The sequence below is a fragment of the Capra hircus genome, chromosome 9, assembly GCF_001704415.2.
Source record: "Capra hircus breed San Clemente chromosome 9, ASM170441v1, whole genome shotgun sequence".
Classification (NCBI taxonomy): Eukaryota; Metazoa; Chordata; class Mammalia; order Artiodactyla; family Bovidae; genus Capra; species Capra hircus.
The window spans coordinates 37,757,734-37,776,877 of record NC_030816.1 but is presented as its reverse complement, the minus strand read 5'-3'; the positions used below and the strand labels follow the sequence as shown (position 1 = coordinate 37,776,877).

General features: G+C 42.7%; 1 protein-coding gene across 2 annotated transcripts in view; it reads right to left on the bottom strand.

Annotated features, from left to right (window-relative positions):
* The window catches only part of FAXC (failed axon connections homolog), a 70,078-nt gene continuing 65,751 nt past the window's right edge, over nt 14,818-19,144 (bottom strand). Inside the window, exon 6 of one of the 2 annotated variants that reach the window (XM_013966473.2) lies at nt 14,818-15,612. In XM_013966473.2, the coding sequence (XP_013821927.2) occupies nt 15,323-15,612 (290 nt within the window). In that variant the 3' untranslated portion in view covers nt 14,818-15,322. The remainder of the gene's footprint in view (nt 15,613-19,144) is intronic. The other variant, XM_018053134.1, reaches the window with a different exon arrangement.

The following is a 19,144-nucleotide window of genomic DNA, read 5'->3' as shown; positions in this document are numbered from 1 at the left end:
AGCTTCATTCTAGGTTACTAAAAAAGGTGTGTGTGGGGAGTGGGGAGTACATTTGGAAATATCCCTACATACCAAGGGGACAACTTCAGAGTTTCTCAGAATCTCACTTCAGAGACAAAATGAAGGGGGAGATAGCCAGTTTAGTGGAACTAAGGGAGCATTTTTCATTCTCTTATTTTGCAATGATAAAGGAAGAAGGAGTAGCCCAGCAGAAGGAACAGAAAAGCTGAGGATGCTTGGAGCAAAGTCCTTGTAATAAGGGCCTCCCATAACCAACCTGAGAAACTCACTCATCAAACTCACCTTAAAACATCCTTTGGTTCCCAAGCACAGGTATATGCTACATTTTACGGGATTGCTTCCTCACCTTCCACTGAGGCCCCGAGATAGTCGGCATCAACTAAACCCACTCTGTAGTGGGGTCTTAGACACAAAAGGAGAAGTGAGAGGTAAGGGAAATTTCCAGTTGCCTCAGGCTTAGTGAGCCAGCAGGGCTTGGTGGAGAGCTGGACATTTTGCTGGAGAGGTCTACATTTTAGCACAAAGAAAGACACAGATAACATACCATCTAAAAGAGCCTTTGCTGAGTCTTCCCTGGCAGACCCAAGTTCGATCCCTGAACAGGGAACTAGATCCCCCATGCTGCAACTAGAGAAGATCCCCAAGTGCTGCAACCAAGACTCAGCACAGCCAAATAAATAAATAAGAAACTTTGCTTGCGAGGACTTTTGGAAGAGTGCTAGAAGTCCAATCAGGGGACAACAGAATCATAAGGGATCAGCCAGAGAAGCGTTCACCTGTATCCTGGGAACTTCCAGGTAGAAGATTTCCTGGTACTAGGGAGGTCTCCAAATGGCCCGGGAAAGTGCGCACGAGAATCATCTTCAAACATCTGCAAATATCTGCAACCATTTTGGCAGCAGCTAAGTTAGACACGTCCCCCTAAACTCCTCCGCCTTTCTCTGATTCATCCCCAGTAGCCTCAGAAGCTGAGGCTAGCCAACACATGTGGAGTGGGAAAGAAGGAGGCAGGGAGAGGAAGCTGACAGAAGAAAGGTAATAAAAGAAACTTGCCCTTCTTCTGATGGAGACAAATGCAAAGCAGAGGAGCAGCTTCAGTGTTGAGTGCAGTTCAGAATTTGTATTATTGCCCTTAACACTACATATTAATATCAGAACTACAACTGGACAGAAAACTGGACAAGCAGGACAGAAGAGCCTGGTGTGCTGCCGTCTATGGGGTTTCAAAGAGTCAGACACGACTGAGCAACTGAACAACAACTGGTTTTTGTTTGCTTGTGGTTTTTCACTTTTATTTTTCACTTCCTGTTTTATATGGGAGTAAAGATGACCAACAAAGTTGTATTAGTTTCAGATGTACAACAAAGTGATTCTGTTATACATATACACATATCCATTCTTTTTCAAATTCTTTACCCAATTGGATTGTTACAAAATGTTGAGCCGAGTTCCTTGTGCTATATAGTAGGTCTTTGTTGGTCATCCGTTTTAAATATAGCAGTGTGTACCTGTCAATCCCAAACTCCCTAACTATCCCTCCTCCAACCCTTCCCCCTGGTAACCATAATTTCAGCACTGCAACTGTTTTGAGGGACTAAAGGGATCCCTATCTTTCAATCATCTAAGAGTGAGCAGATAAATGGTGAGACATGCCTAAAATTTCATCCAACATTAGGGAGAAAACTAGCCCTACAGAGCAGCTTTGCAGGGGAAGTTATAATAATAATAATTTTAAAAAAGGTAATTTATGACTGTACCTGACATGTCTACTTTCAAGCTACTAGCTGCGTATTCACAAGATGATACAGGAAATAGGGCTAAGAACAATTCCATATTACTACGAATTCAAATTCCTAATACAGAGAAGAGTTAGAGCATGAGGAGAAAAAAAGAGGAAGACATCTCCTCCCTACTAGGAACTTCTCGCTCTATCTTTAGGCACAGAGTTCAGGCTGAATCCAAAGAAAGCATCTCTAACTGCACTCTAGTTCCTATAGGATGCAAAACCAGAGCTAAAAGGAATAAACTTCCAAAACCCCCAAATAAAGCCATGCTACTGCTAAGCTGCTAAGTTGCTTCAGTCGTGTCTGACTCTACGACCCCAGAGATGGCAGCCCACCACGCTCCCCAATCCTTGGGATTCTCCAGGCAAGAATACTTGAGTGGGTTGCCATTTCCTTCTCCCATACACAGAGTTTTAATGTATGCAGTCCGCTTAATTAATTAAATATCCTATACTACATAGAAACAGTACGGGACAAGTAGTAGGCGAATGTACCTAACACCAGAGGCTCTAACAAGAGAATTTATTGGGCAACATAAGAGTGCAAGGGTGGAGATGAAGACAGCGCCAACCAAGGGCAGGATTTGGGATTCAGATGTGTGGTGTGTGTGTGTGTGTCAATGAAATGGGAGCTGTTTGAATTATGGGGCTATAATTCCATCAAGGGGTCCTGAGGACTGCATAAGCCACTTGAGCCTCCAGAAATGACTACCCTGTATTTCAGTCATGTGCGGTTTGTTCTATGAGTAATTTATGGGCTGCCTTGGCACGGTCTGCCTTGTCAAATCTTAAACTTTGGATATTTCTTTGCAATTTGATTTGTCTTTTACCTGAGAATCTGTCCATTCCTGTAACCAACCTTTATTGATCATTTACCGCATGCAGCGCACCATGCGGAGAGCTGCCTTGTGCCTTTCCCCTGGGGACCTCCAGGTGCTGCAGGCTTTAAACCCAAGTTATCCAACACCAGAAACCAGACATCCCATGGCCAAGACCCCTGCCTGGGGAGTCAACAGCAATGAAAAAGTAACACAAGTGTTTAAGGAAGATACAACCACAAGCTTTTTAGGGGTGGCGTTCCCTGAGTAGTCCATCCTTGGGGCTCTGTCTAAGCAGTTTCCCAGGCTTTGCTTACAGGGAAAAGCTCCTTTTAGAGAAAAGGCAGTTTATTTTCCTGATGCTAAGACATAGGTGCAAACACCCAATCAGCCCCCACCACCTGGCTCCAAGCAGCTGGCATGACGCCTCTGAGCAACACAAATACACTTGTTCCATTTTAGCCTGTCTATGATACCTCTTCCTCCTTTATCTCTTCAGTGGTACAAAAGTAATGGTAGACAGTAGTGTAAAAGCTGAACTCTCAGACTCACTGAATTTAAAATGCAGCTCTGCTGATCATCTGACAGAGATTGGAGTAAGTTACTCAACTTCTCTCTCTGTTTCCTGATCTGTAAACCAATGATGCTGATGGCAAGGATCAAGGTGTGGTGATGAGGGTGATTATGAGGAATGATAAAACCTCACAGCGCTATGGTGAGGATTAAATGATAAACAGGAGGTTGCTAAGAACACAGTGCTTGGCACAGAGTAGTATGGTGTGCATGTTCTCAGTCATGTCTGACTCTTTGCAGCCCCGTGGACTGTAGCCCACCAGGCTCCTCCATCCATGGAATTTTCCAGGCAAGAAGACTGGAGTGGGTTGCCATTGCCTTCTCCAGGGGATCTTCCCGACCCAGGGATCAAACCCATGTCTCTTGTGTCTCCCGCATTACAGGTGGACTCTTTACCACTAGTGCCACCTGGGAAGTCCAATTAATACGGTACAAAGAATTAATTAGCTATCAGTAATATTAAAATATCATCTATAACACAATAATTGTGTGTAATACTTCATTATTATATCACTATGGTTAATATTAATATTAATTAATTCGCTATTACTAGTTGATTTGGTCAATTAACTCCTCCTTTCAGCACTGTAAGAATCAGCAGAGCAGGAGGTGGTGTTGCCAGAGGAGTGGCTTTCAGCCTCAGGGAAGGATAAAAGGAAGTTTGAGCCAGAAGCAATCTTAAAAATCAACCTGTAAGAAGCCTCATTTTGTAAATGAAGACACTAAGTCATGTGGTCTCAGTGTTACTGACTCTAACAGTACCTTAAAGACGTACATTATGCAAATACAAGGTGCCAATAAATTTTTATGATCTCTCCAGCCCATTTGCTTCAGCAATCCCTTCAGGGTGGTGGCTTCACTTCTAACCCCTTCCCAAGCTCCAGTCCAGTAGAGAATGACTCCTCAAATTCAGAGCAGCTAAAACCAAACCAAGCACTGCTCTTGCCCCAAATCAGTTCCCCCTCCTCCCCTTTCTCTGCCCTGGCAGCAGCAGTCCACGGTCTCCAGCATTACCTTGCCGCCTTCACCATCTCCGCACCCCCCATCCCAGCCCCACCCCCTCCCAGGCTCCCCACTTCCTGGAGTCTCAGGTTCTCCTTGTGCAGGGCGGCTGCTCTCCTTTCTCCTCATGTCCCATCCCTGTCCTCATCTTCGACCTCTGACTTCACTCCAAGCCACTGAGATCAGATCTGGCCGCTCTCTGACTAGTGCTACATACAGGCTGTCATCAGTGAATCTTGTTTAAATACTCATTCCTCACCTTAGTCCCCAGCTCAGAAACTCTCCTCACCTGCAAAGGGATGACTTTCCCAACAGTTAGCCCCAGGGTCCTTTCTCCCCATTTACCCTCCTTCCCATTTTGGTGCCACTAGCAAATCAAGACTATTGACACCCCTGAGTAGTCTTTGGAATTTCTGCTATTTCCCTTGAAATGCACCAGCTAAGGCTGGAGGAGGCTTGTGAGCGTGGAAAAGCAGCACCAGGCTTCCCCACAATAAACCCTTGGCACAGTAGGGTAGGGAAGAGACCTAGAGCTGCTCCCTCCCACACTCAGCCCTTCCTTCAAGTCCCCTCCCTTCCAAGGCTGCCTGGGATGCTGTTTTAATCAGGGTTTTCTGATCTGTGTGGAGCACAAGTGACCCAGCGGGCTCGCCCCAGACCAAACAGTCCAGGGAGGGGAACTCCAATCCTGCCCATCCCTCACCTGGAGATGACCCCCAAGTCTTCACCACAAGAACACTGTCAGGCAAACAGACCGGGCACCACTAGGCACACAGGGCAGCAACGCAGACATGACCATGATGAAGGAAGTGAGTTCTCTTTCCTCTTTGTTTTCCAAAGTTCCCTTTCATCCCAAGGACAAGCTACTTTACCCTTGCCTGTGCCCATGCACGCTCAGTCACTCAGTCGTGTCCAACACATTGCGACCCCACGGACTGTAGCCCGCCAGGCTTCTCTGTCCATGGAATTTCCCAGGTAAGAATATTAGAGTGGGTTGCCATGCCCTCCTCCAGGGGATCTTCCTGACTTGGGGATGGATCGAACACACATCTCCTGCATTGGCAGGAAAATTCTTTACCACTAAAAGGAAATCCTGCTGCCAGTGAGCACCAACCCGGCTGGGCAGTGTTTAAAAGGTGCACCATCTGCAAACCACACAGGCAGCCCCTGAGAGAACAAGGAGACCAACTGTGCCATCTCCCCCATAAAGGAAAAAGACAAAAGTGTGAAAAATGGCACCATGGAATACTCGGTACAACTGGTTGCAAAATATTTCTCTGAACACTTCTGGGAGCAGTGTTTTGGAAAGGCAAACCACCCTCTTCATCCTAAAAAGCAAGGAGCACAAAGCTTCCCTGAAGGGACAGACACCAAACCTGAGTCCAGGACCCCCACACAGGTTCTAGAAGGGTTTGAACTCACTTAAGTTGAAATAGTTGTAGATTTGCCCCAGAGCATTTCCAGTAAATAAAAAGGCTGAATAGTCAGTCTTTACAGGTTACCAGAGAAAGGGGATCTAAATGATAAAAAGCAAATTATTATCTCTGAATGTGGAAAGAGGGGGTTCTCTCGTTAGTGACCTAATAGCTAGTCCCACAGTTTGAAGAATTTGGGATTTTGTGGGGTTTGGGTTTTTTCCTGTTTTGTTTGGTGTGGGGCGCGGGTGATTTTAGCCATGCTGCATGACTTTGGGATCTCAGTTCCCTGACCGTTGTTGAACTGGGGCCACAGCAATGAAAGCCCCATATCCTAACCACCTGACCACCAGGAACTCCCAAGTTTGAGATTTTGAATGCTACCTTGTTGTAACTCGCTCTAACAGGTAAAAAGCTAACATTTGAATAATAGTTGCTCAAATTTGTAGAACAGATTTTAAACATTCTGAACGCCTCCACCCATTCTGAAATGCCCACAGGCCCACCTCTCCTTCGCGGTTCCTTGCCAGGCACGTGTGTGAAACACTTAGTAAGATTCGTGTTTCCAAAACCTCACTGTGAATCTCTGACCCCAATATATGACTTGAGCATCTCTTAGCCACATTACCCTAATCTACCACCTCAAGCCTCTTCTCTCATCTATAAAATGGGAATCAGAATTACTTCCCTGAACAGCTGGGAAAACTAACTGAGGCACATTTACTTATACAGAGGGGACTTGGTCTACCCACCAGGCCCAGCAGCCACAGGGACGGTCTTTACATGTGTTCCACTCTGCATCTCCTTTCCTCCTCTCTGCCAGTGGACATCAGTCCTGACAGAGCTCTGACGGGCACACTGGGCATGAAACAAGGGCAAGAGAGGAAAGACTGCATAATCCAGAGACCTGTTTTTCTACTTAAAAAACATTCATTTACAATTCTATCAGAAAGTCATACGCCTAAAAAATTCATTACCTCCCTTCTAATTATATATGAGCCTTAAAACTAAAATATTCTCCCAATCATCTAAGAGACCATCACTTAACAGTATATTAGATGCAAAAAAGATCTCAGATTTTCCCCATGGGTGTAAAGTTTAAACATTCAGATTTGCAAAAGAGAAGCAAACTGGAATAAAGACATTCACAGCCAGCTATTTCATATCCATTAGTTATCATTTACACATCAAATACATACAGCAATGAGACCAAATATACAGAATCTCCACATTTATATACAGTAATCAACATAGTGCACAATTCAAATCTATCTTACAATCAAGTGTACAAGTTTAAATATGGCTTTATAAACTACTAACAATAACTGTGCTAAAGGAACTCATAGGTCCAGAAGTAAACACTGGAATGCCGCCTCCATATCGAGGCCGTCGTTCAGCAAGATGCCATCCATTGTGTTTGCGGAACAGAGGGTGCAAGTGATTGTTTCCGGGCAGTGTCCACCCATCGGCCCCCAAGCAGCTGAAATGTAGGTTCAAATTATACCAACATTGGTCCCTCCTATCTCAAATATCTGAAAATAAATCTGTACATCTTCCACACATTTGGAGACACGGGGTAACAAACAAATAGAGGAAAAACAAATAATCAGTGAGATGATGATTACCAGGAATTATCAAAACGTGCTTTTCAGATTCAGAAATTCTCAGGCATTAGAGTCCGCATTTGCATTATTGAGGATTTTCCCTCCCTCCTTTCTTTGCTTGTTTTGCTTCAATCAGGGTACTGAGAAAACATTCAGGAATTTAAGAGATGTACTATATCAAGTGGTCCCCAAAATAGAATTTAAAAGAGTTCTTATAAAGGTAATATCTAATTATTCATTCTTTTCTTCTAGCCAAAAATGGCTCTTAAGAATGAACGAATGAATAACCTTGATCTAAAATCATGCTTCCATGCCTATTTTACATCTACTTGCCCACCAACAACTGCTAACCAACTGCTGCCTTCTAGGTGCTCTCCTTAAGTCCTTCTTACCCCATACTCTAAACTCTATCGAGTAGACTATTCCCTGTAAATTTCTATGTTTGCTATGGTTTTTAATGTACATAACAAATCACTGGAGCAGTGTGTGTGTGTGTGTGTGTGTGTGTGTGTGTGTGTGTGTGTGTTTAAATAAATACCTTTCGGGGCATGCTTAGAAAGTCTTACTGATGAGGTCAATGAGCGCAGAGGTTTGGAGACCACTGCCTACAGAGAGATGAGGTGGGTGTCTCCAAACATTTTTAGGTCTTCTATAAAACAAATATATAAATATACTCTGTACATTTTTTATATTAGAAAATGGAAACTATATGTCACAAACACTTTTGAGAGGCGAGAAGGAAGTTCCAGAATCAAAGGAGTGAACACACCAGGGCCACTCCTCCAGTTCCCAGGCTCAGACTCAGGCGGGACAAACCGGGAGAACAAGCCAGAAACTAGGACAAAGATCAGGGTTCCTCCAGGGCTTGCTGCACTGGCCACTAGAATAACCACAAGAGTCCTTCCCTACAGACTGCATTTGTCTTTCACTTACACCCGTAGTCCTTCGGATTGCTTTAGTAAGATGCCACCACTCAGAACACTCTCAACGTGCCTGACACTTCTCTAACACAGCCACACCACACGGTTGCTTGATCTGTTCCTCTTTCCTTCTCTCCTGCCACTCAGTGAAATTCAACCACCACCAGAGGAAGGACTCGGATCCTCATCTTTTTAACCACCACCACTGGGGGAACGTCACCCTCCTCAAGGGTGGAGTTGTCAGTCACTCAGCAGGATACAGATCGCTGGGAAAAACACATGTTTCTGATAAGCATGATCCCATAAGACTGCTTACTTGAGGTAAAGTCATTTTGACAGGAGTCACACAAACATGCTGCTCCTACTGAAGCAGAGTTTCCCTCCAAAATTTGAACATTATCTCTAGTCTTATTGCTGCAAAAAAAAAAAAAAAAATCAGATATAATTTGTTAAAGAGAAAAATACAATCATCTGGACATGTTTGATGTTTTAATAAGCCAAACATGATCTCTTATTGGGGTATAAAAACAAGTATGAGAGAAGACTTCCAATTCTGAACAACTATTAAAGAGAACAGTCTATAGATTGTTGTATTTTTTAAGGGAAGTGAAGTGAAGCGAAGTCGCTCAGTGGTGTTTGACTCTTTGTGACTCCATGGACTGTAGCCTACCAGGCAAGAGTACTGGAGTGGGTTGCCATTTCCTTCTCCAGGGGATCTTCCCAATCCAGGGATCGAACCCGGGTTTCCCACATTCCAGGCAGACACTTTAACCTCTGAGCCACCAGGGAAGTCCCCTTTTTTAAGGGAGGGAGGTAGTAAATACCCAAAGCATTACTTCTTTCTAGCCTCAAATTACATCACATGCCCTCTGCTATCTGTTTAGCCACTGCTGATTAACTTGACAATTTAGGATCTAAATCCTACTGTTTTCAAACCCATGGGGTAACTTTTTTTTAATACTAAAGAAGGTCTAAATTATACTAATAAATCAAAGTTACTCTATTCTAGAGCTAAAAGTAAAAAATAAAAAAGGGAGGGGAAAGATGCTTGCCAATGGGGGATGGGAGGTGAATTAGTCACTTTTAGTAATACTACTTTTCATAAAATGAAATAGCATCATAAATATGTATCACTCTATAGCTAGTGAATTGTTTCAAAATATTTAAAGCTGTAATTAGGGACAACAGCAGCTGAAAAATATTTAAGAAGAACATTATAACACTAATCAAGTAAATTGCTGAAATTATTTGTGTATGGAACACCTAAGTACTGTACCAATGTTTGGCTCTAGATAACTTGTTTCCCCATGGAAATGGTCAAGAGTGTTTGTGCTGGCTGGACCATATTCATAAGCTGTTTTATTATTGCAATGGTCCCCTTTATTTGTCTACAAATTTGATAATTAGGGGCTATAATCCGCTTGACATTTGAGCATCCAAATAGTCTAGCCAGCAGCAGAAGTTTCAGAGAGCTTTGGTCTGGGGACAAAGTCCCTGTTCGGTCAGAGCCAGAATGGTTAAGGAGGTCATACCGTCAGCCCCCAAACAGTGAGTTGCTTCCTTTTACACTGTTTTCAGTATTCTCTGCAACCTTCTTTAAGGGGCAAGATCAATGTGTTGCTGGTTCCAGTCATCTTAAAGATTAAGGTGCCTTAATTACCTTTAAGATACTCTTTAAAGTCAGGGACTAAAAACCTAAAAAAATGAAGAAAATCCCACATCCATTTGCATTTACTCCTGGCACTAGCAAGGGTTCTGCCATCCAGAGGAGCCTCCTGCTCACACACCAAGGGGTCCTTTTGAACTTTGCAAATTGCATCCAGACCATTAAAAGTAAATGAATAAAGGTCAAGCATGCCACAGTCACAGGCAATCGATCCTGGACCTGTTAGAAATGGTTTGCCAGAGTTCCACATCTAGACTCAAGAAATATTTGCCATTGAATGTACTTTCATCAGTCCTTGTTCTTCTTAAACAGCACTGCATAGACAGGAGAACAAAGGATCCTGGATAATAGCCAGGAGTAATGAAAATAGTCTCACCCCGTTTAAAAAAAAAAAAAAACAAGAAGAGGAAGAGGAGGAGAGGAAAGAGGGAGTGGAGAGGGGAGATGAAGAAGAAGAGAAAGAAAAAGAAGCAGAGGAAGAGCCTGAGTTGTTTCCTATCAACAAAAGGCACCATCCTTTTATTGAAAATACACTCAACAATTGTTCAATTAATTAACTAATTAATGCAGAAAAACCTGATTGTGCAGAACTTATTCCTGTAAGGAAAAATCCAGCTTCTTCTCTCCCACCTTAAGCCACAGACCAGTCAGTCAGCTTATCCATGCAGAAGTGGTGCTTTTCAGGGCTGAAGTGAAGCCCCTGTCCCTGAACTGATTTTGCAAAATCAACATTTTGGGTGGTCAGAGGTAGATGACAATGATGATGACAACAAAATCCTTTCACTTTCAAAATGCCAAACTTGTCAAAAGAAGGATATTTTCTCAATCAGTGTGAGGCGCCTCTTCTTCCTTCCCTGTCACAGAGCACTCTCCATGTGGATGATGATACAGATTACTTGTGCTTGCACCTCCCATTCTAATTTGTCTCCTGTCTGGCTGGGATAAAAGCAAGCAAGAATGAACACTAAGAGCAGTAACTTTTAAAGACTGTTTTTCCAACAAGGTTTCTTCACCTGTGGTCCATGAACCCCCTAAGGAATCCACAGGTAATTTCAAGACATTTCTAGATCTCCTGAACTTACATGCAAAATTTCACATATCTCCATATTTTTCTGGGACTAGGGCATAGGACTTGCATTAGATTATCAATGGTGACACAAAAATTAAAAACCTGTGTGTGTGTGCTCAGTCACGTCCAACTCTTTGCAAACTCATAGACTCTAGCCCTCCAGGTTCCTCTGTCCGTGGGACTTTCCCATAAGAATACTGGAGTGGGCTGCCATTTCCTCCTCCGGGGGATTTTCCCAAGCCAGGGATTGAGTCCACCTTTCCTGAGTCTCCTGCATTGCAGGCAGACTCTTTACTGCTGAGCCACCAAGGAAGCACAATAACTTTCTAGGGTATGACCCTCTTTCTGGGAATCCCTTCCCCCATGCAGCCTTCAGGGAAGGAAGTGATGGGAGCTGTGTTTCTAGAGGAAGCGAGGGTTACGATAAGCTGAGACCTCTTCCTGCAGAACTGACAAGCTTGGGCCATGTGAGATGTGTGAGCCAAAGGAGAGGAAGGGCGGGCATTTCAGGAGAGGGGCTGGCGTGAACGGACGCACAGAGCAGAGCACGTGAGGTATGTCTAGGCAACAGCAAATGGATCAGCCTGGATGCCCTGGATGGCTTACATGGAGGAGCCCTGGCAAACAAGATAAATAAAACTGTGAGGACACCAGGCCCAAAGGAATACCTCATCCTAGAGCAATACAGTGCCCTATGGGAGTTTTGAGAAATATTAATCTAAGGTGATGGGTAGAACGGATCAGGGAAGTGGCGATACATGTAAAAGAGATTATCACAGAAGCTCAGGCAAAAGAGAATACCTAAAACCAGGGTGCCACATCTGTTCAGCACTCGATATCCAGTGTGGATTCCAGGGCCAGGCTTAAGGTAAGGGGCTATCAACTCATCAGTGAGTAACTACATACCCAGTGAGAGACCATATGGGGACGGATTCCTTAAAAGATCTAATCCAAGAACAAGGGTCTTGGGAACTTAAATGCCCGTCTTGGTGACATTCACAGAGCACAAGCAGCACTTTGTACAGAGTAGATACCGAACAAAGATCCCTTGAACTGACCCGGGTGAAGAGATACAGGGGACAAGACTGAAAGATTTCGAGCACTCTCTGAGAGGCTGGGATGCGCTGGTTCTACAAACATGGAGTGAATTCTCGGGGAGGTGGTTTTAAAAATAATCCAAGTCAAGCTGATGTAATGGCAAGAACTCTGTAAGGCAAGGCGAAAGACCTCAGTTCTGGGCCTGCCCTTCAAATAAATATGGCTTTCCAGAGCAAATCCACCACCCAGGTATCCATGTCTATGGGTCTGAACTTTCTCTCAAGTAATCTGGGCAAGACTCCCACAGCTATAATCCTTAACACCTCCTTTCCTTGAACCCTAGTTGTTTCACAAACACATATCCTCATACCTCAGTACACACAAGTAGGGCTCATGGGAGAACGAGACTCAAGTTCTGGTTCGAGTCCATTTGTCTAACTCTGTGATCAGTCAGCTGGGCAGCCCATCACCTTGACAGCATTAACATTCACAAATCATGATGTTATAAAGGAAAGGGGAGCCTCTGGCAATACGGTTTACCTCTGCATAAATTTAAATCATCCTTGTATCTACTCTGACATATGCAAGGCAAAGTCTAATTCGGCTGCTCCTTCATCCAGACAAGTGGAGATGAGGGTGGGGTGGGGCAAAGGGAAGTGGAGAAAAAGACAGAATTTAATTTTACAATGAGAGGTAAAAAAGAACAGGTAGCCACAGGTCTTCTGGCCATCCAAAAGCATCTCTTGGCATTAAAGATCACACTTCCTTAAGTTATCTTCCAACAAAAAAGAAAGACAGAACCTGAACAAGAGAGTCAGATAACCAAAACATCCCCTGATTTCTTGTTATTTTCCTTATAAGTAGCACCTGTTCATCAAATAGGAGAACAGTTCAATCTGGGCAAGCTAAGAATGAAACATATAAAATTAAAGCCCACCTAATCAAGACTGCATAAGTCGCCCACACCACTGTGGGTTTTCGCTTAGTCATTATTTTTCCATTACCCACTATGGGAAAGTAAAACCTGGGTATATTCTAGGGTTCCTAATCAAGTCATATCTACAAAATGCTGAGTACCCAAACATGAGTTGTCGGGCAGTACCCAGGACTCAGCCCCCGTGGGAGGCGCCTGGAGAGAATGAATGAAGGTTTCACATATTTAATGTTGGCTCTCCATGGATGTGCCCTCCAAGTAATACACACACAAAAATATCTGTGACCCCACAGACTCATAACTTAAACCTTCTTGGCAGGAAGATACAGTATACTTTGTGCTATACAGGAAGAATAAATTATAGACAAAATTTCAAACACAACTCTTTCCCGCTGAAGGCGGGGAAAGGGCAACTCAGTCTTAGCAGAGCTAGGCCCACAGTCTGTCGACTCCATTCACATTTTCAGGCCAGGACTTTCCCTGTCACATAGAACTACCACCAGTTGGTCTTAGAATGCATTTGCTAGAGAGATAAGAGGTGGGTAATCCTGGAAATGATACTGGAAACAAAATAGGCTTATCCATTCATGTATCTTCCAACACATTCTCGTTAGGCATCAAACAGTCCCTTCAAAGATGAAGGGTTTGATAAGATACTAACAATTGAGTTTTATGTGGAATAAAAATCTCTAGCTTAGAGTGTTTCAGCACTTCTTCCCAGTTATACATTGCTTAAATGGTAAATCACCTCAAAAACTCTCATTACATCTTTGTGAATCCACAGCATTCTAGGACTGTTTTGCCAAAACTATATTCAGAGTCTTTTTCAAATAAAGTATATGAACTTCTCAGAAGTTGCTGTCTTTTAAGAAGCTCCTTTTTAACTCCATTAAGAATAGCCCTTCCCCAGGCGGTCAGAAGCCCAAATCCACAGCCATCACCCCAGGATCTACACCCCATATTTCACTGGCAAATATTCTAACTCAACCAAAACTATGTCTTCAGAGATAGAGTGCCTTAGTCAACACTGTAACCCCAAGAGTTCAGGTGCTCTATGGGGAGGAAAAGAGAGGACAGGAAGGGGAGGGGAAATCTTTAAGAAACATTAAGATTCTCCTCAGCATCGCCTTCCCCTCACTGGACAAGGGCTGAGAAGACCAGAAAAGCTGCATTAATAAAAACTGCATAGAGTCTACACAGCACAAAGTGCTTTGCTACCATTTACAACAATCCTCTTCCTGCTTCATCTTTTCAGTACATCTTGCAAAGTTTGTTTTCAAAAAAGACATTACAAGTTGGCAAGCTTCTGCTTTAAAAAAAAAAATCAATCAAATCCTTTCCCTTTCACCTCTATTAAATAGATCTTATTCCTGAGCTTTATACCCTCCAAGTAAATCAAATGTAGGCAACTTAACACTCGGCATCAACGAAGGACAGCTCTCCAGTGTGAGTTCAGGCAACAAAAGAGACTTCTCTGCAAATATACAGTAGAGGTGAAGACCGTTTGCGGCTGTTGATGATCTGTAAAAATATTTCCAAGGTTCTTTCAGCGAAAGGTTTCAATTCAAGCAAGATCACAAAGAGGATGATGAGCGCGTCCTAACTGTGCCTTGGTGTGTCTTCCATCGGCTCGGCTTGGGCGAGTGACCGTGGCTGCTGTTGCCTGAATGTGGAATTCCTCCGCCTGCCGATCTTCACACGCACGAAGCACATTAAAGAATAAAATGTGTTTATGTCACACCTCTTCCTAGAGGTTTAAAGCGCCAAATGTTACCACATGAATCCTCACAACACCCCTGTGAGGTAGGTAGGTGGAGACTATTGTCACCCCCACTTTACAGGTGGGGGAAATGAGGCACACAAGAATTAAGGGACTTGCCCAGAATCACACAGCTAGTCACTGGCAGGGCTTAGGATAAAACCAATACTGGCTAGCACCTAGCACAGTGCTTTGCACATAGTAGGTGTTCACTGAATATCTATGGATTTTATTTGACTTATATTTCAACATACAATATACACACAGAAAATACAAGTGGCCACCAAAGAACATTTATCTCCTGCATTCCTTCTGATAACATCACTCATGACTTTGAATCCTACTGGATGAAGGATGTTCAAGGATCCAACTCACACCTAAGCCCTCAGGTTGCAGGGGATCAACGTATAAGCAGTCTGTGGACAACCCGCTCTTGCACTGCTCTACCACACAATGTTAGTTTTCTAATGAAAACAAAAATGGATTTCAGGAACCATGCTGACTTTTTAATTTTTTTGCCTCTTTGCTTTAAATGCAGCCATAGGAATGGTTCTGAGTCTTGTTTGTACAAAAAAGAAATAAGGCTGCTCTACTCCAGTTAGCTTGTGAGAACTGTGCCAAGCACGAAGATCTCCTCCCAGCTCGATGGATTTCTGCCTGGGAAACTGGACTGGCCTCAGGAAGCAGCAGCTCCAACAGGAGGGTCAGCGAGGCTGGCCGTCACTTGCACTGTTCATGGTCTGTGTAGTCATCCATGTCCACGTCAGAGTCAAAGAGCGAGTGTCCGGTGAAATCTGTGTCTGGGGTTCTGGAAAAACTGTTCTCTGCTCCCTCGTCTTCAAAGGTCTCTGTCCTTGAGTAAAAGCTGAAGTCCAGCAGGGGCGTATGTGTTTTGCTGCCGTCACTGCTCTCCTCGGACTCATAGACGGTGTTGTCATCATCATGGTGCCACTCAGGCCAGAATTTTCTCCTTATCCTCTCACAGTACATAGCGAGATTGATCAGCTCACCTGCGGGGGTGGGGGGAAGGAAAGCAAGGGTTAGTTCTCAAAAGCAACCATCTACCAGCCACTTGGCTTTCTGGGCAACTCAGAAGAACAGTGTAGGGTAGGCATGAACAATGCTTTTCCACAGAGGCACTGTTCAAATGTTCAGATTTTATACACAGAAGAAGAAAGGTGAGTAGGGAAAGTTAAATTCAGTGAGTGGGCTGGATGAAATTCAGGAGTGAGTCCTAGGATGGTGAGGAGTGAGCAGGGTAGCTGATTCAAAATGGCAGCTAAACTACCCATCGTTTGGCTTTGTGAAGCATTTTATTATTTTATGTTCGCATGTCAAGAAAACTAGTGCTTCAGCTGGTTCATCTCTAAATTAATTTATAGTCCATGAAAACACACCAACTGTTAGTTGGATTAAGTCAGCCAGAAGTGATCATTCATTCCACAAATATTTGTAGTGTTGTTACAGGCTGCTATGCCAAGTAGTTGGAAAAAAAAAAAAGGTTAGGAAGGAAATTTTTCCCTGAATCATCCATAAAATAGATAACTCAGAACTGTCTTTATGGATGAACATGCCTGCAAACACATTTAGTAAAACAGAGATTGTTTAATATTTTAAGTAAAATTCAACACTACACCCATGATCAGGTTCTTGCTTGGCCACCAGGTTACTTCTGTTTCCTATGAATCAAAGGAACACTTTCATTAACTTGCTAGAATTGTCCAGGCATTCGTCTGAAACATGACACAGTATTTGGCTTTCATCTAATTCCAAATGCAAACTGCAGAAAGAGGGTGAGGTTTTGCTTTTGAGCCGCCAGATGGCAACACTGCTCAAGAAGCATATCATTTGTCACCAACTCTTACAGGATTTTATTGCTCTAAGAATAGTCTTTGGATGTTTATTTTTTTTATTATATAAACACTCACTTACTGTGTAGGTAATCCATGTTTTATTGCAGAAAATTAGAAAATATAGGTAAGCAAAAAATAAAAGAATTACCAATAATCCCATTTGTCATAACATTTTCATTTATGCTGTTCCTGAAATTTATGCTTATTTATATATACATTTGGGCGTCCCTTGTGGCTTAGCTGGTAAAGAATTTGCCCGCAGTGCAGGAGACCTGGGTTGGGAAGATCCCCTGGAGAAGGGAAAGGCTACCCACTCCAGTATTCTGGCCTGGAGAATTCCATGGACTCTATAGTCCATGGGGTCGCAAAAAGTCAGACATGAGTCAGTGACTTTCACTTTCACTTTTCACATATATACATTTACATATATTTACCTTTGCAACGTAGCATTTGCAAATGTAATATATTGTACATTTGCAATGTAGTACATTGTTTCCTATGCTACTTTTTTAAAATTTTTATTTATTTATTTTTGGCTGTGCTGGGTCTTCCCTGGGGCTTCCCTGATGGCTCAGAGGTTAACTGCCCATGAGCTTTTCCTACTTTCCCATGCTACTTTTTTCACTTAACAACATTTAATGAAAACCTTTTAATTTTACTCTATGACCACCTTGATAATTGTATTGTACTTTATTATACAGATGTACCACAGTTTCATTTTATTTCAGCTCCCTATTATAGCCATTTAGACTGTTTCTATATTAATAGCTTTATGGTTACAGTCTGTAACTACTCTATCTCATTTTCTATCAAAGAAAATAGTATATATTCATTTTGGAAAATCTTAAGTCTGTATATAGGAATGGTATAAATATATATAATACATATATACACACACACACATATATAAAGAAGAAAACAAAAGCACCAATAATCACACCAATCCAAGGTAATGACAATTAACATCTTGGTGTGTTTCTTTCAGTATTTTTTCAATTTATGTATTGTCATTATTATCATTAGTTGTCACTTCCAGTAACATTGTAAACATTTTCCCACTAAAGTTGTTCAAAACTTGATTGCTGTTCTGCTTAAATAAACCCATCCCTACAAAACATAAGGCAAATCCTCCTTCCTCATGGATCCTGTAAACTATTGGATTTGTACATGGTTCACCATGTTCAGTCTTCTCAGATCAAAATAGTTCAACTCACCCTTCTGTGAGTCCATTCTGATTGCCCCCAACTTGAAGATCTATGAGCTCAGGAGCCAGAAGCTGAGAAGCCCACATCACTGCTCCTTTTGGGAAGACACATGCAAATTTTTCACCTATTTTCTCCCCCAGGGAAGCAGTTATGAAAATGCTTTAGCCAGTATTGCTGGTGACCAAAAATTAGATAAAGATCCAGAAGTGGCAGCAAAGGGCCACTGGGGTAGAGGATATCGAAGATGAACTGGGGGTCACTTCACAGCTGGGGACCACCCTCTTTGCCTCAGTCAAGTCCACTCCCAGAAAGCCAGAACCTAGGTACAAAGTGCACGGGATCTACATGATAAATGACTGTCTGCACGCCTTCTGTGGCTGTCCTCTCTACAGCCGTTTTCTTTACCTTTCATCCAAGAGAGTTGCCCCCCTTCATGACTATGTGTCATTAGAACTTTTCAATCAGGAACAATAAAAATTAATAATAATAACAATAGCAAACATGTATATAGGCCTTACTGTGTACCGGGCACTACTTGAAGTGCTTTATTTATTATTGAATTCATATGAACTCCCATCCCTAGTCCTGGCACCAATCCCATGAGACAGGAGCTATTACTATCTGCATTTATGATAGGAAAACTGAATCAGCAGAGAAGTTAATTAACTTGCCTAAAGTCACACAGCTAGACGGTGGCAGAGCCAGGATTCAAACAAAAGCTGTCCCCAGACTCCATGCCCTTCACCAAGACTTGACCTTGCCTTTCTCCTGATGAGCTGACAGCCTGATCTGGGAATTCATAGCTTCCAGCTACCTGTCACAGAATATTTTTCAGTAATTCTTCCTAGAGTCTCAGGAATTATGAGAGGATAGGTGTTATCATTCAAAGACAATGGGCTGTCATGAAGAAGAGATCATTCTTAAGAAACGGTCTGCTTTGATAAGCAAGGACTGGGAGCTCACATGCCCATCCTCATATCCTGGCCCTGATAAAAAGAGTGAAGCAAAGAGTGAAAATTTACACTTCAATTCTCCCTTTATCTGGATTTGCCAGTCCCTTCTTATGCATAGATCCTCCACCAGCAGATCCACTCAACATGCTATCAGCCAAAAAGAATGAAAAAAGTCAGCAGTAGAAACAGGTTATATGTGTACTGTGTGTGTGATATGCTCATGTTAACATAAATGCCTATATTGAAGATGTAAACTTTGTGAAATAATTTTTTAAAACAGGAGGTTTTTTTCTCAAAGGGTACTCAACAAACAGATAATATCACCTATCAGGCTGGTAAGAATTGAAGCCTGATACCATCCAGTGTGGAGAGTCAGACATTGTACAACATGGTCGGTGGAAGTATAAATTGTTAAAAGCTTTTCAGGAAAGTAATCTGATGTTACCTATTGAAATTTTAAATGCACTTATATGTTGGCTCAGGACTCTATTTTTAATACTCTATTCTACTAAAATAAAAGCACCGGTATGT